At 39.8% G+C, this 21,093-nt stretch overlaps 1 protein-coding gene across 1 annotated transcript in view; it reads left to right on the top strand.

Annotated features, from left to right (window-relative positions):
• The window catches only part of CCDC80 (coiled-coil domain containing 80), a 43,676-nt gene extending 32,815 nt beyond the window's left edge, over positions 1-10,861 (top strand). Inside the window, exons 7-8 of the mRNA XM_066241215.1 lie at positions 9,266-9,346; positions 10,377-10,861. Coding sequence (XP_066097312.1) covers positions 9,266-9,346; positions 10,377-10,723 — 428 coding nt within the window. The 3' untranslated portion in view covers positions 10,724-10,861. The remainder of the gene's footprint in view (positions 1-9,265; positions 9,347-10,376) is intronic.
• The last annotated feature ends 10,232 nt before the right edge of the window (positions 10,862-21,093 follow it).

Raw genomic sequence — 21,093 nt, 5'->3', positions numbered from 1 at the left:
GGCCATAGTTTTTAAAAATTTGTTATTGGAGCATAGATGAATCAGCATTATTTTAATACATCTACTAGGAAGAAGAAGAATTTTTTAGTTATAAAACTAACAGTATAAAACTATATTTGATATATAAAAGGGGAGGAGGAGTGAGTTTTGTAAAGCATGAACAGAGACTGGGTCCTTGCTATGTACCAGTACCTGTAAATTATAAATAAATTTCAGTTTTTATTTTTATTTTATTTTATTTTTTTTCAAAGAAAACATGTCTAGGTTATTTTGTCATCAAATTATGTTGCACACCCCTCGCCCAAAGTAAGATTGTCCTCCGTCACCCTCTATCTAGTTCTCTGTGCCCCTCCTCCTCCCCCTAACTCTCTCCCTCCCTCCCTCCCATGTCCTCCCTCCCCCCCCACCCTTGGTAACCACCACACTCTTGTCCATGTCTCTTAGTCTCATTTTTATGTTCCACCAATGTATGGAATCATGTAGTTCTTGTTTTTTTCTGATTTGCTTATTTCACTCCTTATAATGTTATCAAGATCCCACCATTTTGCTGTAAATGATCTGATGTCATCATTTCTTATGGCTGAGTAGTATTCCATAGTGTATATGTGCCACATCTTCTTTATCCAGTCTTCTATTGAAGGGCTTTTTGGTTGTTTCCATGTCTTGGCCACTGTGAACAGTGCTGCAATGAACATGGGGCTACATGTGTCTTCACGTATCAATGTTTCTGAGGTTTTGGGGTATATACCCAGTAGAGGGATTGCTGGGTCATAAGGTAGTTCTATTTTCAGTTTTTTGAGGAACCACCATACTTTCCTCCATAATGGTTGTACTACTTTACAGTCCCACCAACAGTGAATGAGGGTTCCTTTTTCTCCACAGCCTCTCCAACATTTGCTATTACCCGTCTTGTTGATAATAGCTAATCTAACAGGAGTGAGGTGGTATCTCATTGTAGTTTTGATTTGCATTTCTCTAATAACTAATGAAGCTGAGCATCTTTTCATATATCTGTTGGCCATTTGTATCTCTTCCTGGGAGAAGTGTCTGTTCATGTCCTCTTCCCATTTTTTTATTGGATTGTTTGTTTGTTTGTTGTTGAGTTTTATGAGTTCTTTGTAAATTTTGGATATTAGGCCCTTATCTGAGCTGTCGTTTGAAAATATCAGTTCCCATATAGTTGGCTGTCTGTTTATTTTGATATCAGTTTCTCTTGCTGAGCAAAAACTTTTAATTCTGATGTAGTCCCATTCATTTATCTTTGCCTTCACTTCTCTTGCCATTGGAGTCAAGTTCATAAAATGTTCTTTAAAACCCAGGTCCATGATTTTAGTACCTATGTCTTCTTCTATGTACTTTATTGTTTCAGGTCTTATATTTAGGTCTTTGATCCATTTTGAATTAATTTTAGTACACGGGGACAGGCTGTAGTCGAGTTTCATTCTTTTGCATGTGGCTTTCCAGTTTTCCCAACACCATTTGTTGAAGAGGCTTTCTTTTCTCCATTGTGTGTTGTTGGCCCCTTTATCAAAGATTATTTGACCATATATATGTGGTTTTATTTCTGGGCTTTCTATTCTGTTCCATTGGTCTGAGTGTCTATTTTTCTGCCAATACCATGCTGTTTTGATTATCGTGGCCCTATAATATAGTTTAAAGTCAGGTATTGTAATGCCCCCAGCTTCATTCTTTTTCCTTAGGATTGTTTTGGCTATTCGGGGTTTTTTATAGTTCCATATAAATCTGATGATTTTTTGTTCCATTTCTTTAAAAAATCTCATAGGGATTTTGATGGGAATTGCATTAAATTTGTATATTGCTTTGGGTAATATGGCCATTTTGATTATATTTATTCTTCCTATCCAGGAACAAGGAATATTTTTTCATCTCATTGTATCTTTTTCGATTTCCCTTAACAATGCTTTATAATTTTCATTATATAGGTCCTTTACGTTCTTTGTTATGTTTATTCCTAGGTATTTTATTTTTTTTGTTGCAATCGTGAAGGGGATTATTTTTTTGAGTTCGTTTTCTAATATTTCATTGTTGGCATATAGAAAGGCTATGGACTTTTGTATGTTAATTTTGTATCCTGCGACCTTACTGTATTGGTTTATTGTTTCTAATAATCTTTTTGTGGAGTCCTTCGGGTTTTCGATGTATAGGATCATATCATCAGCAAAAAGTGATAGCTTTACTTCTTCTTTTCCGATATGGATGCCTTTTATTTCTTTGTCTTGTCTGATTGCTCTGGCCAGAACTTCTAGCACCACGTTGCATCAGAGTGGAGAGAGTGGACAACCCTGTCTTGTTCCTGATTTAAGATAGAAAGTCCTCAGTTTTATGCCGTTTAATAGGATGTTGGCTGATGGTTTATCATATATGGCCTTTATCATGTAGAGATATTTTCCTTCTATACCCATTTTGTTGAGAGTCTTAAACATAAAATTGTGTTGTATTTTATCAAAAGCCTTTTCTGCATCTATTGATAAGATCATGTGGTTTTTGTTCTTTGTTTTGTTGATATGGTGTATTACATTAACCGTTTTGCGTATGTTGAACCATCCTTGAGATTCTGGGATGAATCCCACTTGATCATGATGTATTATTTTTTTAATATGTTGTTGTATTCGGTTTGCCAGTATTTTGTTTAGTATTTTAGCATCTGTATTCATTAGAGATATTGGTCTGTAGTTTTCTTTCTTTGTGCCATCCTTGCCAGGTTTTGGTATGAGGGTTATGTTGGCTTCATAAAATGTGTTTGGAAGTATTGCTTCTTCTTCAATTTTTTGGAAGACTTTGAGTAGAATAGGAACCAAGTCTTCTTTGAATGTTTGATAGAATTCACTAGTATAACCGTCTGGGCCTGGACTTTTATTTTTGGGGAGATTTTTAATAGTTTTTTCTATTTCCTCCCTGCTGATTGGTCTGTTTAGGCTTTCTGCTTCTTCATGACTCAGTCTAGGAAGGTTGTATTGTTCTAGGAATTTATCCATTCCTTCTAGATTGTTGTATTTGGTGGCATATAATTTTTCATAGTATTCTACAATAATTCTTTGTATATCTATGATGTCTGTGGTGATCTCTCCTCTTTCATTTTGGATTTTATTTATTTGAGTCCTGTGTCTTTTTTCCTTGGTAAGTCTTGCCAAGGGTTTGTCAATTTTGTTCATCTTTTCAAAGAACCAGCTCCTTGTTTTATTGATTTTTTCTATAGTTTTTCTGTTCTCTATTTCATTTATTTCTGCTCTGATTTTTATTATCTCCTTTCTTCGGCTGGTTTTGGGTTGTCTTTGTTCTTCTTTTTCTAGTTCCTTAAGGTGTGAAGTTAAGTGGTTTACTTCGGCTCTCTCTTGTTTGTTCATATAGGCCTGAAGTGATATGAACTTTCCTCTTATTACTGCTTTTGCTGCATCCCAGAGATTCTGATATGTCGTATTTTCATTTTCATTCGTCTGTATATATCTTTTGATTTCTGCACTTATTTCTTCTTTGACCCATTCATTTTTTAGAAGTATGTTGTTTAGTTTCCACATGTTTGTGGGTTTTTCTCCCTCTTTTTTGCAGTTGAATTCTAGTTTCAAGGCTTTATGATCAGAAAATATGCTTGGTACAATTTCAATTTTTCTAAATTTGCTGATATTGTCTTTGTAGCCCAACATATGGTCAATTCTTGAGAATGTTCCATGTACACTAGAGAAAAATGTATACTCTGTCGCTTTGGGATGAAGTGTCCTGTAGATGTCTATCATATCCAGGTGTTCTAGTATTTCGTTTAAGGCCACTATATCTTTATTGATTCTCTGTTTGGATGACCGATCTAGAGCCGTCAGCGGTGTATTGAGGTCTCCAAGTATGATTGTATTTTTGTTAGTTTTTGTTTTAAGGTCAATAAGTAGCTGTCTTATATATTTTGGTGCTCCTTGGTTTGGTGCATATATATTAAGGATTGTTATGTCTTCTTGATTCAACTTCCCCTTAATCATTATGAAATGACCATTTTTGTCTCTGAGTACTTTTTCTGTCTTGTAGTCAGCATTATTAGATATGAGTATTGCTACACCTGCTTTTTTTTGGGTGTTGTTTGCTTGGAGTATTGTTTTCCAGCCTTTCACTTTGAATTTGTTTTTATCCTTGTTGCTTAGATGTGTTTCTTGTAGGCAGCATATAGTTGGATTTTCTTTTTTAATCCATTCTGCTACTCTGTGTCTTTTTATTGGTAAGTTTAATCCATTTACATTTAGTGTAATTATTGATACTTGTGGGTTCCCTACTGCCATTTTATAAATTGCTTTCTGTTAGTTTTGTATCTAGTTTGATTCTTCTCTTTTGTTTTTCTATCATTTGTTTTTGTTTGTTTGTGTTCCATACTTCTTTCCTCTGTTGCTACCTTTTTTAAGTCAAGTGTTTTTGTGGTGGTTTTTTTAAGGGTGGTTACCATTAAGTAATGAAAAGGGTACCTACCATATTCATTGTAGTACCCTATCTTATAAGTATTTCTGCACTTCATCGTCCTTTGCTACTGTTAATCTCCATCCTCTCCCCCCTTTTTTTCCTTTGTTGTCACAGTTTAAGTTTGGTTTTATTGTGTTCTTGGTGGAGCTGTTACTTGTGGTGTTGTTTTCTTTTGTTCTTTGAATCTGGTTGGAAAACCCCCCTTAGTATTTCCTGGAGTGGGGGCTTTCTGTTGATAAATTCTCTCATCTTTTCTGTATTTGTGAATGTTTTTATATCTCCTTCATACTTGAAGGATAGCTTTGATGGGTATAGTATTCTTGGCTGAAAGTTCCTCTCTTTCAGGGCTTTAAATATTGGGGTCCACTCTCTTCTAGCTTGTAGAGTTTCTGCTGAGAAATCTGATGATAATCTAATAGGCCTCCCTTTATATGTTGTACTCTTCTTTTCCCTGGCTGCCTTGAGAATTTTTTCTTTGTCATTGGTTTGTGTCATCTTTATTATGATGTGCCTTGGAGTGGGTTTGTTGGGGTTAAGAAAACTTGGTGTTCTGTTTGCTTCTTGAATTTGAGGCTTTAGTTCCTTCCACAGGCTTGGGAAGTTCTCGTCTATTATTTGTTTGAGTATATTCTCCATTCCATTTTCTTTCTCTTCTCCCTCTGATATACCTATTATTCTTATGTTATTCTTTCTGATGGAGTCAGACAATTCCTGTAGGGCTTTCTCATTTTTTATTATTTTTGAGTCTCTTTCTTCTTCTCTCTGTTGTGCCTCAAGTTGTTTGTCTTCTATTTCACTAATCCTATCTTCAATCTGGGCTATTCTGTTAGCTAAGCTTGTTACCTCGTTTTTCAGCTCGTGAATTGAGTTTTTCATTTCTGTTTGATTTGTTTTTATAGTTTCAATTTCCTTGGTAATATATTCTTTGTGTTCATTGAGTTGTTTTCTGATCTCCCTATATTGCCTTTCTGTGTTTTCTTGTATCTCTCTGAGTATTTTTAAGATTTCTATTTTAAATTCTCTGTCATTTAGCTCCAAGGCTTCCAATATGTTAAGTCTTTTCTCCATAGATTTTTCCACATCTATTTGTGTTACCTCTCTTTCTTTTGTATCCATAATATTCGATTTCCTCTTTCTTATCGGCATCTGAGGGTGGTCTTATTGATAGCACTAATTAGAATTAATAAAGAGTAAAAAGAAAAAAAAAAAAAAAGGGTTAAACACCCCACAAAAAAAAACAGTAATAATTTATTATTTCCCCCTTTTTTTCTCTCTTCTCTTTTCCTTCTCTCCCCTCCTCAGGGAAATATTGTGCCTATAATGGAGGGCCTGATTTGGGGTGAAGAGTTCAAAGGGCAAAAAAAGGGAGTAGGGACCTACTAAATGCAAAAAAAAAAAAAGGAAGAAAATCTTAGACAAGCATAAGATGATTTGCTTGTAAGTGATGGTCAACTAAGAGATATAATGAGAGGGATAAGAGGGAACCAGAAAAAAGGACCAAAAAAGAATAATAAAGAAGAAAAATAAAAATAATAAGTAAATATCTGTTGTATTAAGTGGAACGAAGACTAAATACAATGGAGACCTTGGGTTGGGAGGACCCAAAATGCCACAAAAATAAACAAACAAGAGAAAAAAAAATAAAAACAAAAGCAAAAAAGAGAAATAAATCCAAAAAAAAGCCTTGAGTCCCAAATTAACTAATTTGTTCGTGATTGAGGATTATATGGGAGGAAAGTAAAATGAGAAAAGAAAAAACGAATAGAAAGGAAAAAATAAGAAAAAGAGAAAAACGAAGGAAGAAATAAAATAGGAGGAGAAAAAAACAAAATAAAGCAAGACAAAAAAAAAACAAAAGAAGAGAGAGTGAGAGTTAAGTGTTTTGGAGTATAACCTTAAAGGAGGGTGAGGATGAAGAAGAAAAATAAAATGCAACACTCATGGGTAGTGTAGTTCAAGAAAGGGGAAGCATAAGATGGGAAGAGAATAGAAGGACCGAGGTGGAGGAAATAAAGGCAAAAAGATAGAAGAAACAAACAACAACAACAACAAAAAAAAAAAATTAGTGGATCAAGTTGTAAAGTCTGTGGGTTTTTCTTGATTTTGAGAGGTTAACTTCTTCCTTTTTCTTTTCTCTCCCTCTTCCTAGTCGGTGACTCTGTACCCCAGGCTCTGCCCCTGTGTCACTCTTAGGTAGGGATTTGCAGTTGATGGGATACTATGGCTATGTCATATAATTGGCTTTAGTCTTGCTGGAAGTAAAGGCTTGTTGGCGTTTGCAGGGTCCAACGATGAGAGAGTTTGCTTTCCTGGATTCTCTCTCCTAGTCCCCCCTTTCTGAATTAGCAGCCTGGTGATCCAGCTATAAGGCTGCAACTGCTTCTGCCTGGGGAGTAAGAGGCTCAAAGAGCTGGGAAATCCCCACTCTATCCCCACTCAGTGCAAGGCTTTGGGAAAGGCTCTGAGAGTCAGGGCCTCCAGTGTAATCAGGCGGGGGTGGGAGTCAATTGTTGTCAAGGTGACTGTTCAGCGCCTATCATTTAGTTGGACCTCTCAACCCAGGCTTTCCACACTTTGTAGCCTGTTTTTGCAGGGAAGAAGAGGCACTAGTCTCTGCTTATGACTAGTGTAGTATAGACCTTATTATCTGCCAAGTCCTTCTTGTTAGCGTTTATCCCTGAATATGGAGGCTCTATCAATCAGAAGTTGCCCCCGCCCCTTTAGCGAGAGGCACTAAAAAATATCACGCCTCTTGTCTTGGATCGCTGAATTGAGAGAGATCTTATCAATTAGAACCGAGGGTGCGCAGATTTTATGGGTTAAGCTAATTTCAGTGATTGGGTCGCAGCTGTGTTTCTGAAGGTGTTTTAGGCTGCCTGCGCGCGCCCCTCCCCCAACGCTTGATTGTTAGCTTGAATGGCTGGGTGAGGTGCCCCGCCCATGGAGAGAATCTCCCAAGCCTCTCCCGTTCGCCCCGCCGCTGGGGCTGGACCGCACCAGGCGCAGGATAATGGAGCCCCCTGGGTGTGCGGGCCAGTAGGGCTCCCTGGGCGCGTGGAATGCCCAAGGCACGCGCGCGAATGGGGCGCTCCGGGCACCGGTGGCCGGCGACCCCCACTCGCAGTGTGCGGGCCGCTGGGAACGTCAGCGGTGCTCAACCGGACCGGGCGCGCGCGCGCACGCGCGGCGGGTCGTGGCGGCCGTTCGCGGTGCCGGTGGCGGTTCGCGGGGGTTCTCGGGGGTTCGCGGCAGCTCGCGGTCGGCGGCTCGCGGCGGCTTGCGGTTCCCAAGTATATGGGCTGACTCACCGCGGGCGCACTCCCTGGCGGCTTGAATGAGCGTCGCTGTGGTAGCTTCCTCCACACCCTCGTCTCTCAGATTCAAGTGATAACAGTCCTTTTGCTTTCAGTTTGTGTGGAACTCTGGAATGCTCCGAGGATAAATTTTTCTGTTTCTAGTTGATAAATTTGTTGTGATTTAGGGGAGAGCTGTCGGACGCGCTTCTCACGGCGCCATTTCCGTGACGTCACTCTCAGTTTTTATTTATACTCTTATTATCAAGGATAATAAAGACTTTATATTAATATACATAAAATTTGACTGTTCCACTATTCTTGAGCATATTTTATTTATAGCCACCAATGATGATACGAAACAGTTCTTAAAACATTAATGACTCATCACAATAAGAATATAAAAATCATGACTAGTTAATTTTCTGAAGACATCTCTGCAGCAGCTATTTGGTGGTGTGTTTAGCCTCTGCGTACAGAGCCGAAGTCACATTACTATAGGCAAGCTCTTTTGTTTACAATATACAGGAAAGGTGAACAAATCATGTTTTTCAGGAATAATTAAATTCATGATCATCCTTTTTGGAAACACAACTCAAAAACATGTAGAACAGAATACTTTATTTTTCTAGGAGAAAAGCAAAGCCCACAAAAAATTTTTCTGAAATAGCATTTCGCATTAAGTCGTCCTTAAAAGACACCTCCCATAGTAACTTTTGATTTTCTCCCCTGGACAATAAACACCATCAGTATTCATATTATTAGTTCCAAGTTACTACCCTGACTAGGCTGCTGGGATCTTGTCTAAACCATGAAATCTTGATAGGATGAATTGACAGCCCTCTTGCTCTCCTGTTTCTTTCTCCTGAATTCCTTGATGTGTGCTTCATCTTCAAAAGAATTCCAATGAGCTACCAACACATGACCTCTCTCCTTTCCTGAAACTTTTAACAGAGGGTAGGAAGCAAACTGTGCTTGCCTAAGTGCTACATACACCTCGGAATCCTCTAAATAACTAATAAGAACCAACCTGTTTAGCGACAAACTTAGTTCGAGAAAGCCAGCGTTACTTCTTTAACAATCACAATGGATGAGATCTTCGGTCTTTTCTCTGAATGTTATCCATTAGAGTTTCTGTGACTTTTTTCAGAACTCTAGTCAATTTAGATCATCTCAGATATTTTAATGTTCCAATGGCTTTACTTCTGTTTTGTCACTTAATAAAGTGAGAATCACAGTTTAAGTGTAAATTCTTCTATTGTAATTTACAATAAAAAACACCCCCAAAACAACATCTGTCTCGGTTGTTAACTCTAAAATCTGCAATTGATCTTCTTCAAGTTTTTAGAAATATTTAAGTATTTTCTTATGCATTAATTTAAAAATAGATTATTCTATCTAAGTAGGTTATGTTCTATATTCTTTTTAAACTTAGAGATTTTAAATGTCAGTCACTGGTCTTTGGAAGTAAAAGGTGAACTAAAGTCCTAATTTTGTGGCTTTCTTTTTTCTTTTAGGTCTGCGCCACATAATCATTCTGAAGCTTCTAGGTGTTGGAGAAGAAATTGGGGGAGTCTTAGAACTATTTCCGATTAATGGTATACTGTTGTTATTTTATAACAGTGTGAACTACTATATTAGGTCCAATTAAATTAAACTCAATTATATGCAAGCAATGAGTATACCTTAAGGTACACCTTTGCACACACAGATATGTGTGTAGAGGAAGAGGAAGTGGAGTAAAAAACTAACATTGTTTTTAATATAAAATCACTCATAAATGATAGTCAAAATATCCACTTTCTTAAGTAGCAATTTTTGTCTGCATAGGGCTCTTTGGTTTACAAGGCATTATTATCTGTATCATCATTTAATTTTCACAATGGTACTTTGAGGTCCATAGGGTATAGCTTACTGATTCCCTTTCAACAGAGGAAGGCATATACTAAAAGGCTCTGAGAAGCTGGAAGAAAATGACTAGTGACTAAAGGTTTCGGAAGGCACATCCAGTCCTTCCTTCCAAGGTCAAGATCTTTCTATGAGAAAATGTGGTTATAAAATCCTGGCACAATGTTGGACAGTGTCAATAATCATAATAGTTTAAACACATTTCTTTCTTTCACTAATCATAATAGCTTGATTATATGTATCTAACTCTTACATAATTGGTATTTTTCACCTTCGACAATAAAAGAAGCCATATATGTACACACACACACACACACACACACACAAAACAGAAAAGAGCATCAAAAGAAAAGCTGTAATTGCAAAGAACTAAGCTAATTGGAAATGAACTTAGAAATATAAACAATGTAATCTTTGTTAGTGACATTATTTTAAATACATTGATTATTGCCAAGATTAAATTAAGGGACTAGTTCTATATTTTGTAATGTTCCTACAAAAGAGACATGTGTCCCAAAGTTTGATGCTAATAATTTTTCAGAACAGCAGGGACATTTAATTTCTAGTAGAAAAACCCCCAGCATACTTCTTTAATCGGATTTTGAGCTAAATAGAATAGACTTATGGGTCCTCTCTCATTCTGAGTGATTTTTCTTCTCACATTGTTTCCCTGAGTGCTGACTCTTCAATGCACTAAGAGTTTTTCTAATTCTATTCTAGGGAGCTCTGTGGTTGAGCGAGAAGATATACCAGCCCATTTGGTGAAAGATATACGTAACTATTTTCAAGTGAGCCCTGAGTACTTCTCCATGCTTCTAGTTGGAAAAGATGGAAATGTAAAATCTTGGTATCCTTCCCCAATGTGGTCCATGGTGATTGTGTATGATTTAATCGATTCGATGCAACTCCGGAGACAGGAAATGGCCATTCAGCAGTCACTTGGGATGCGCTGCCCAGAAGATGAGTATGCAGGCTATGGTTACCATAGTTACCACCAAGGATACCAGGATGGCTACCAGGATGACTATCGTCATCATGAGAGTTACCACCATGGATACCCTTACTGAACAGAAATATGTAACCTTAGCCCCAGCCACATGTGGCCAGCTTATGTAAAGGAGTTCTGCCTACATTTCACACTGCCTACGTTCCCTTCCTTCTTCTTCCAGTGTTCTTCCAAGATTAAATAATAGCAAAACCTTGCCTACTCATGAGTTCTTATTGAAAAGCCTTAAATCAGTAAAACATTTAAAACAATTGTTTCTCTAACTGGAGAGAATCTGGTGCTGAATAATTGTACTGAGAATTATTTTTTTTACTTATTTCACATGATGGACATGATTTGGAATACAAATTCTATAGAGTAAGTATATATGTCTCTCTTTTACTTTTTATTAGTATTCATTGGCAAGTGAAAACTATGATAAAATTAAAGATCACAGCACGTATTTTCAGGAAACATGTGAACAGTTGAAACAGACCAAACTTTTTTGAAATGTCAGTCTAAAAATGATTGGGATGGCTTTGCTTTCTTTATACTGTTATTTTCTTTCATGAAGCTTGATACTATAGGAGTCCAGTGATACTGGCTACAAACCAGGGAAAGTTCCTAAACCAGCTTTTCCATCATAGCTATTTCCGCTGTTTCTATTATCTTTAGTGCCTTTTCAGAGATAGATCAGGGAAAAGGAATCTCTAAATCACCAGCAGACTCTGACACTGCTGCTCGAGGTGACACAGAGTTCTAGCAGGTGCCATAGACTTCCTGGCATGGAAAACCTTAACCCCTTATAGTTGACTCCCTCTATGTACTTGCTAATAGGCCTGTTACCATAGTGGACCTTGTAAAATAAAATTACAAAGAAGGAGATGATATCCACGAGTTCTTTTGTGTTTTCAAAAGCAGATTTTACTATATCACAGTGAATAAAAAAGCAGCTGGAGACAGAATATAATTCTTTTCTTTAAAAAAGAACATTTATTTTTTACATACGGTATATAAACTAAATACCCTCTTTTCCTCTTTCCTATTTTTCTTCTTTCAGCAAACAACTACCAACTGGTATTACCAACTAATATCAACAAGTTCGCCTGAGGCAGCCAGAGTCCCAGGCAGTAGCATCCTGACGTGGCAGTCTCTAACAACAATGGATACTTATGTTTTTACCACTGTTATTAATAATAACTAATTCCTCAAATAATCTTATTGGCCATTAACTCTAATGAACACAGGTACCAATAACTGCATTCAAGCCAGGTGTGAATGCGAGCTATTAACTTATTTGTGCTTATTTGCACAAATCTGTCTTTACGTCATCTGAACTTTGTTATAATTATAGTAAATGTGGAAATTATGACTCGGTGAGCTTGAGAAATCCCGTTTTGCCCCTCATTCTCCACGAAGACTATTCATTCTTACCTGTTAGACAAGCAACTGAGGTCCAGATAGTTCAAGTGACTTTAGAACACAGTTCTCTTATTGTGTAAATTATGCTTCCAGCACACCCCTCTCCTGTGGCGTGGCTGAGAGCTCCCCTCCTCCCTTTTCTAGTACCGTCTGTACCAGCTGCCAAAGAAGTGCAGGGGAGAGCTCTTAAATTTATGCCAGGGTGAAGCACAGCTTAAAATTGCCAATAAAAATGAATGTCTTTTTTTTTTTTTTCTGAAGTTGGAAATGGGGAGGCAGTCAGACAGACTCCCTCATGCGCCCTACTGGGATCCACCCGGCATGCCCACCAGGGGGCAATGCTCTGCCCATCTGGGGTATTGCTCTGTTGTGACCAGAGACATTCTAGCGCCTGAGGTGAGGCCATGGAGCCATCCTCAGCACCCGGGCCAACTTTTGCTCCAATGGAGCCTCAGCTGCGGGAGGGGAAGAGAGAGAGAGGAAGGAGAGGGATAGGGGTGGAGAAGCAGATAGGTGCTTCTCCTGTGTGCCCTGTCCGGGAATCGAACCCAGGAATCCTGCACACCAGGCCAACGCTCTACCACTGAGCCAACCAGCCAGAGCCAAAATGTGTCTTTTTTTTTAATATTTCTTTTATTAATTTTTAGAGAGGAGAGAGAATGAGAGAAAGAGAGAGAGAGAGAGAGAGAGAGAGAAGGGGGAGGGAGGAGCAGGAAGCATCAACTCCCATATGTGCCTTGACCAGGCAAGCCCCGGGTTTTGAACCGGCGACCTCGGCGTTCCAGGTCGACGCTTTATCCACTGCGCCACCACAGGTCAGGCAAAATGTGTCTTTAACCATTGTTTCTGAAACGATGTAGGGACAAGTTTTTAAATAAGAGACCCAACTAGTCTCAGGAAATATGATAATGAGGTTCATTTCCCAAGGAAACTAATTAGATAGAAATAGGAAATTTACTTCTAGAAGAATATCAACAAGGGTCTAGATCCTGCAACCCATGAAAGACTACCCTTTCTCATAATCTTGGATTACTTTTTTATTGGTTCTTCTGGTTTCAGTGGCACTGAGATTAATAATTAGCAACACATCTGAACTCTCCTTTCTCTAATGAGTGTGAATGAATCATCGTTTGGAGCACCGTAGAAGTAGCCATAGGTCAACAAAAGAAGCAAAATACCTTCAGAGGAAGATGCTATTGATAACTGTCCTCAAATTCTCTACTCTGGTAAAATATGAAGTATATTCCAGCAAATGAGAGAACTGGAGAGTTAGGCAACCTGATTTTCTGTCTTCTGGGGGAGTAGACCAGATAGTTTGAAATCTGGGTTACTGTTTTTAGATAAAAGCATTTCCTTCAAAACAATAGCAACAAAAAATGGTAAGGAACAAAAAAATATACCATTTTTGAGAAAGATTGTGAAATCATGGCATTTAAAAAGAAAAGTAAAAAAAAAAAAGCTGTGGATAAAACACTGACCTGGAACACTGAGGTCGCCAGTTCAAAACCCTGGGCTTGCTGGGTCAAGGCCATTATGGGAGTTGATGCTTCCTGTTCATTCCCTCTTCTCTCTCCCTCCCCCAAAAATGAATAAATAAAATCTTAAAAAAAAAAAAAGCACCCAAACCCAATTGAGGTAGGAAAGTCTGGAAGACTCTGGAGAGGACATGGCCTAACCAAAGTTACTGGTTGTCACAAGTCTCTTCCATGAATTTCCAAGAATTGGTTTTCACCAGAGAAATCCCAGGGTTCTGGGTGAATATGAATTCAGCTGAGAGATGCCTCCCCTGCTACAGAGACAGGCGGTTCAGATGCAGTGGGATCTGTAGCACCCAGGTGGTCTGGGGTTTAGTTAATAATGAAGCTCACACCTCTCAACTTTTAGAGTGTTGAGAATAAAAATAGCTCAAGACCAGGGTGCTTGATGACTCGAGCAGGCTTGATTGGTGATCTCAGGACTCAGTACTGTGTGAGGATTACAGATAAAGAGAAGCCTCTTGAAAAGAAACTTTATCCATTGTTCTGACACTTCAGATGTCTCTTCCCGATTGCTTTCCTTTCTCATTTCTTCTCTTTGGCTGCTCTACACTTAATGGTTTGGGGTATTCAGATAGCGGGGTGTAGTTGAGTGCGTACTCTTAACTTCATAGTGAAAGGAAGCACAGTTAAAATGCTAACTACCTCTTTTCAGTTCTCTCAGAGTTGGTACAAAGCTCTCAATGCCAGACTTGCTCCTGGTTTTGTACATGTTTGTATGAGCTCAAGCATCAAGGTTTTGGCCTGGCTGGTGGTGGCACAGTGGATAGTGTCAACCTGGGATGCTGAGGTCCCAGGTTCGAAACCCTGAGGTCACTGGCTTGAGCGTGGGATCACTGGCTTGAGCATGGGGTTGTTGGCTCGGCTGGCAGCCCTGGTCAAGGCACATATGTGAAGCAATCAATGAACAACTAAAGTGATGCAACTATGAGTTGATGCTTCTCATCTCTCTCCCTTCCTGTCTCTCAATTAAAAAAATATATATATAGGTTATGGCGGTGTTTTGTGTTGGTCTCAGCCTATGTTGTGATGCTATCAGCTAGGCCTGCCTGAGGCACTCACCTGGGCCCATACCACTTGTGGCAGCCCCCACAAGGGTGCACACAGCAAGGCTGCATGTAGAGAGCACACAAACCGGGGCTTTGACTCTATTGGGGTTGAAGGTAGAGTACCTAAGGGTTTCATGGGTTCACTCTTTGCTGGTGAATTTAGAATATAAGAGCCAGAGTTAAAGTGTGGGAAGAAAAAAGCAGGGTCACTCAAATGGTTAATTATCTAGGTCATCAGGGCTTTCTAAACGGGGAACTTTGTGGGCTCTTTATTTAGTTATACAGTTGGCAATATGCTTATTGGAGACAGATGTCTTTGAAATGAATGGCTTGGCAAGCCAAAGCTATTGGCAAGCATGTATAAATCCAAAAAAGCTAATTGTCAGGTGGTGAGGGGTGAAGGGCCAATTGTAACAGAATTCAGTGAGTACCCCAGAAAGGCCACTGGACCTGGGGAAACAGGTCCTGGCCCTGCCATGTACTTACCTGCGTGACCCGAGATGAGCCACTTTATCCCTGGGACTCAGTTTCTCTTCTCCAAATAAGAAAATAGGACTAGCTATCTAAGTTTTGGTCTGCAGTAACTGTAACATTTATGAATTTCTTGACCTTTAGGGAGTAGAATGCTAAGCTCAGAGGTTTCCTGTAATCGAATTGATATTAAATTCTCAGAGAATCCAGATTTCGTAGCTCAGAATTCAGTTCCAGACTTATTTTTTTAATGTTTCTTTTAAAATTTTTATTTATTTATTTGAGGAGGAGAAAGAGAGAGAGAGAGAGAGAGAGAGAGAGAGAGAGAAGGGGGGAGGAGCAGGAAGCATCAACTCCCATATGTGCCTTGCCCAGGCAAGCCCAGGATATCAAATCAGCGACCTCAGCGTTCCAGGTTGACGCTTTATCCACTGCGCCACCACAGGTCAGGCTACTTCCAGATTTTGATGGGGTTGAGGAAAGGTATTAAACACCTTCACTGACCTTTTCCTGGCATAGTGCACTGCTGAAGCTGAATCCGTGAGGTCATCGCCTGACACACAGAAACCCTCATCTCCTTACACCAGACTGGTGTTTCCAAGGACATTCAGGTTGGCAAAGACTGTGGGCATCCTGAATGTTTAGGGAGTCCCTCCAACAAGGCATGTGCTTGTTCTTTAACACAATCTCCTAATTTGGCGACCACCTGCAGCATCTGATACCATGAAGCTTGGACAAACTGGGCAGTCCCTGGCAGACTGCAGACTTTACATAGCAGTTTCTTTCTAGAAAGCAAGAAAAATGGTCCTCCATCTTCCAATCTATGAGTAGATACAGGTGCTAAGGAGGCTGGGTGAAGGGAAGGGTAATTTCAAACAGATAAAACTGACCCCAGGAAAATTTTTCTTCGGTCTTGCCTCTCCCCCCTTTTCTCTCTCCTCACCCTTTCCCCTTTCCCCTTCCCCGGGCCCCTCACTCATGATCCCTCTGGCTCACAGATGGCTACAACTGAGTAGGCATAACTGAGAGGCAGAAGGTGCCACTCTTTCCAAGGATATCTACAAGGCAAAAAAAAAAAAAGATCCTTGAAGGAGGAAGGGAGGGAACAGCGTGGCAAATCATTTGTGGAAGATTGCCAGTCCCTGGGAGGAAGCCTCACTTTCTTTCTCCAGAATGTCAGAGAAAGAGCAAACGTGCCCTGCAGACATCAGTTTGTCTCCTTCAGTCCTCTCTTCCATCCTTGGCTTGCTTCTTGGCATGAGCGCTTTTTAGAGAACCAGATTAGAACAGGGAGGTAGAGGCAGGTATATGCCCAAAATTGGCAAGAGCTGATCAGGAAGAGCTGAAAGCCTTGATGTGTGAAAGGAACCATCTGGTCATTACATTTCCTAATCCAAGGTACTAACTTGCAGGTCAGACTCAAGTTACATGATGATTGAAGCAGTTGTTAAATTTACACTGTTTTCCATGCCCTCTGCTAGAAACCAGGAATAAAAACTGAAAAGGACATTCCCTTGTACAGACTAGCAGAAAACAGTCATGTACACAGCTAATCATAAGGCAGTGAATAGAACCAATGGAGGGTTCCTATTGGGCATGGGGGGAGCTGGAAGGCACCAAGGACGGGTAAGCGGTAACACTTCTCCGAGCTTTTAAGGCTGAGATGACTACATTGCTCTTCCTGTTGAACTCCACGTGATTTGAGCAAGTGAGTCCCTCATCTTGACTCCATTGTCACCATGGCCAGTGGCTTTTAGATACTCACAGTGCAGGCACTGCTCCCCCTGGGAATTCTTACCTCTCCCAGATTTAAAATGTCCATGAAAAGATGGTGACACCAGTATTAATTCGTTAATAAACTACCACCCTCCCCTGAAATAAACCAAAACTTCATTAAGCTTGACATTAGAGAATATCCTTAACAGAGTATAAACTTTAATATGTGCCCATTCACCACCCCTGACTTGGGAAAACTGGGCACTAGGAAGACTAATACACTTGTCATCTCTTGCCCATGTTAAGAGTCAGCTGTAGCCAAGAGGCCACAGGGAGGTGACATGGCTGCCGCCTGTCTTCTCATCCCCCCTTTGACCCGTCTCGCTTCTGACTGAAGAGGTGTGGACGAGAGAGTTGGTTTACAACTAGACCAGGAAAGCTCTATCTTTATCTCTGTGCGCATAAGGATGTCTGGTTTCTGACTCTTAGTTAAGATAAAGGCTGTGGGATTTATGATGTGCCTTTTCAAGTCAGAAACTACCCTGGTAATCCCCAGGGTCAGGGTCAGTTTCTTTAATGATAGTCCCCAACTGGCCTAATAAATGAAGTAAACCTGGCTGGTTATGTGGCCAGAGAGGCATCACTATCCTGGGAAATTCCACTTTGAGCTCTCCCAAACTTAAGATTCCTCATACAGATCTTGGTAGCTTGACTGGAGACAGTGGTGACAGCATGGTCTGTGTCCAAATCAAAACCCTGGGGAGCTCAGGCATGGGTCCTCTGGGCCCCAGCGTCTGCATGCTCCTTTCCTTGCTGCACGGTAGCCTCCACCTCTAACTAAAAGTCTTCTGTGAGTGTGCCTCGTGGGAGCTGGAGAGCCCTTGAACATGTATGAACGCGGGAGATCTTTGCAGGGTGATGAACATAAATTTTACAGACAGAAACTTACAAAATAAGACATATGAAAAATATTTTATACAGTGAGTTAAATGTATATAGCATATTAATGCAAGAATATATAAGTAGATATTGTATACAGCAGGGGTCTCCAAACTATGGCCCACGGGCCACATCGGCCCCCTGAGGCCATTCATCCGGCCCCCGCTGCACTTCCAGAAGGGCCACCTCTTTCATTGGTGGTCAGTGAGAGGAGCACAGGATGCATCCGCACCCTGTGCTCCTGGAGTACTGTATGTGGTGGCACCGCAAAGTGCAGCGTCACTCACGTACAGTACTACTTCCGGTGACGCAGGATGCACACGTCACGGCTCCTGAAGCACGTCATATCACTTGTTACGGCTAGCAGTGACAAATATGGATCTGGACATTGACCATCTCATTAGCCAAAAGCAGGCCCATAGTTCCCATTGAAATACTGGTCAGTTTGTTGATTTAAATTTACTTGTTCTTTATTTTAAATACTGTATTTGTTCCTTTTTTTTTTTTTTTTTTTTTTTTTACTTTAAAATAAGATATTTACAGAGTGAATAGGGATTTGTAGATAAGTTTTTTTTATAGTCCGGCCCTCCAGCAGTCTGAGGGACAGTGAACTGGCCCCCTGTGTAAAAAGTTTGGGGACCCCTGGTATACAGTATTAAAATTCTAGGAGCGAATTCCCCAGCTGTAGAGGAAGCTCGGGTACTGCTTTCAAGGCACTTAACTTACCCGCCTGCTCCCCAATGCAAGGGCTCGATCTAAAACAGAAACAAATTAAAGCTCGACTGATGACCACACCTCACAGAGAGGACACAATATAGCCCCTGTCTTATGGAGCCGGCCCTCAAAACAGGGCCTTCAACCAACGTAGAGGAAAAGTGCCCATCTAGAAAGTGTCCTCATTACGGTTTTCTCTGGTCCCTGCTTCCCTTCCACCTCCTTGAAGCAACTTCCAGACACTGAGCAGAACTTCAAAGATGGAACTCAGGGTCCAGGTAAAGACTGACACTCTCTAAGCAATATGTCTAGAAAAAAATTGGCAGTTAGTATAGTTATTAGACACTAAAAAACATGCAAAATCTCAGAAAGTGTATCAGCCAAAAAACCCTTTCAGAAGAGAAAAATCTATTTTAAGACAGCTCCCAGCTGAGAGATAAATTAGCATTAAAAGTTATGAATGAAAAAGATGTCATGAAAACATTAAGTTTAATTAGGTGAGATAATTGAGATCATAAACTAAAAGGCAAACTATTAATTCTTAAAAGAAAAAGTGCGTAATATACACATTTTGAAAAATAAATTTCCAAATTTCGCCATACCAATGACAGAACTATGACAGCATCAAATCTAAGAGGCACACTATTTTATGTTCCACTAAAAAGGCACTCTCACTTAAACATTTCTTTTTTATCACTTACAATTTTTATTTCTATATTGTTTTAAATATTTTTATGTATCATTCTCTGATTACATAAAGGGGAACCTATAAGTTAAATAAATTAATTAAATTATTTTATTTATTTTTTGTATTTTTCTGAAGTGAGAAGCTGGGAGGCAGAGACAGACTCCTGCATGTGCCCGACCAAGATCCACCCAGCAAGCCCACCAGAGGGTGATGCTCTGCCCATTTTGGGCATTGCTCCTTGCAACAGGAGCCATTCTAGCACCTGAGGAAGAGGCCATGGAGTCCTTCTCAGCTCCCGGATCAACTTTGCTCCAATGGAGCCTTGGCTGTGTGAAGGGAAGAGAGAAATAGAGAGAAAGGAGAGGGGGAAGGGTCGAGCAGATGGGAGCTTCTCCTGTGTGTCCTGGCTGGGAATCGAACCCGGGACTTCCATACACCAGGCCAATGCTATACAGCTGAGCCAACTGGCCAGGGCCAATTAAGCTATTTTAAAACATCCTCTCATTTCAAGCCAGAATCTTTTGAGTCACTCTGGGAGGCAGTCATAGATGCCTGAGGTTTTCTGCACGGAACATTTTTCTGTGCCAGTAAGACAACTGATGATAATGCAGTTTTTGTTTTTGTTTTTTTGAGAGAGGTAGGGAAAGAGACGTGACCTGACCACTGGGGAATTGAACTGCAACCTCCGCACTCAGAGACGACGCTCCAACCAACAGAGCTGTCCAGCCAGGGCTTAACTTTTATTGATTTTTCAGAAAGACAAAGAAAGGAAGGGGGAAAGATGAGGGGGAAGGGAAGCATTTATTTTTCCAGTCAGTCATGCATTTTTTGGCTGCTTTCTGTGTGTGCCCTGATCCAGGACCAAACCTGCAACCTTGTTTCCAGACGATGCTCTTCACCTACTGAGCTACCCGGCCAGGGCCAATGTAGTATGTGGCATTCCGAGTTTGTTTGTTTGTTTCTACCCAAGCCACTGACACTCGTTTAGTAAAATCTGATACTGGCATGTTCTTGATCTTACCAGAAGGTATCAATGAAAGATTTTCAGACAACAACTAAGACTCTTGTCCTCTCCACAAATGGGACTTGAATGGTTTGTTGAATGAAATGTCAAGAAGTTGTAGTTATCCAGGCAATCCTAATGGCTGCATGTGCATGCAAACACAGCTGCATCATTACAGCCAGGAGGCAGCAGCTACTTGAACATGCCATTGCTTAAAACGTCCCAATTCTATGGAGTCATGAGTGTGAGAGCAGACATGGATACAATTCTCAGAGCTCACTAAGAAAACTGAGAGTTGGGAGGACACATAATATCCTAAGCTTCTCATCTTTCAGTGAAAGGAATCCATGACTGCATTTTAATTTTTGAGGTTGATACATATGTAAATAAAGTCCTAGTTTACTTTTTAAAGTGTCAATGTAACTACTAGTAATGAAACAAACTGGACATGTAAGTGGAATAAATCTCAAATATTATAAGAAATTATATGTGAAAACTAGAAATTAACAAAAGTATGAATAAAAACTTCAATCACACTGCCCCATACTCAGAATAGTTAGAAAATAATAATAATAATAATGCTATATTTAAAAGTCTTTTGGGATTGGTCTAAGGTATACTTACTTTAAGGAATTTTTCTTCCAGTTATAAACATGTTCATTAACAAACAAGAAAGAAACTGAACATACTTCAAGTAGATAAGATGGAAAAAGAACAAAACACTAAATAATTAGAAACTGCTCATTAACCTATTTTAAAAAACCAAACAGAGAAACCATTTATACACACAATTCAAAATGAAAATAAAACTACAATAAAAGAGGAAATAAAAAAGAATTATGAGAATGACTCATAAATTCCTATGCAAATAAATTTGAAAATCTGGATGGTTAATTTTTTAGCAAAATATAAATA

Source organism: Saccopteryx bilineata, chromosome 8 (genome assembly GCF_036850765.1).
Source record: "Saccopteryx bilineata isolate mSacBil1 chromosome 8, mSacBil1_pri_phased_curated, whole genome shotgun sequence".
NCBI classification, from domain to species: Eukaryota; Metazoa; Chordata; class Mammalia; order Chiroptera; family Emballonuridae; genus Saccopteryx; species Saccopteryx bilineata.
Note: the sequence above shows the minus strand (reverse complement) of the source record. Positions and strands in the feature narration are given on the sequence as shown.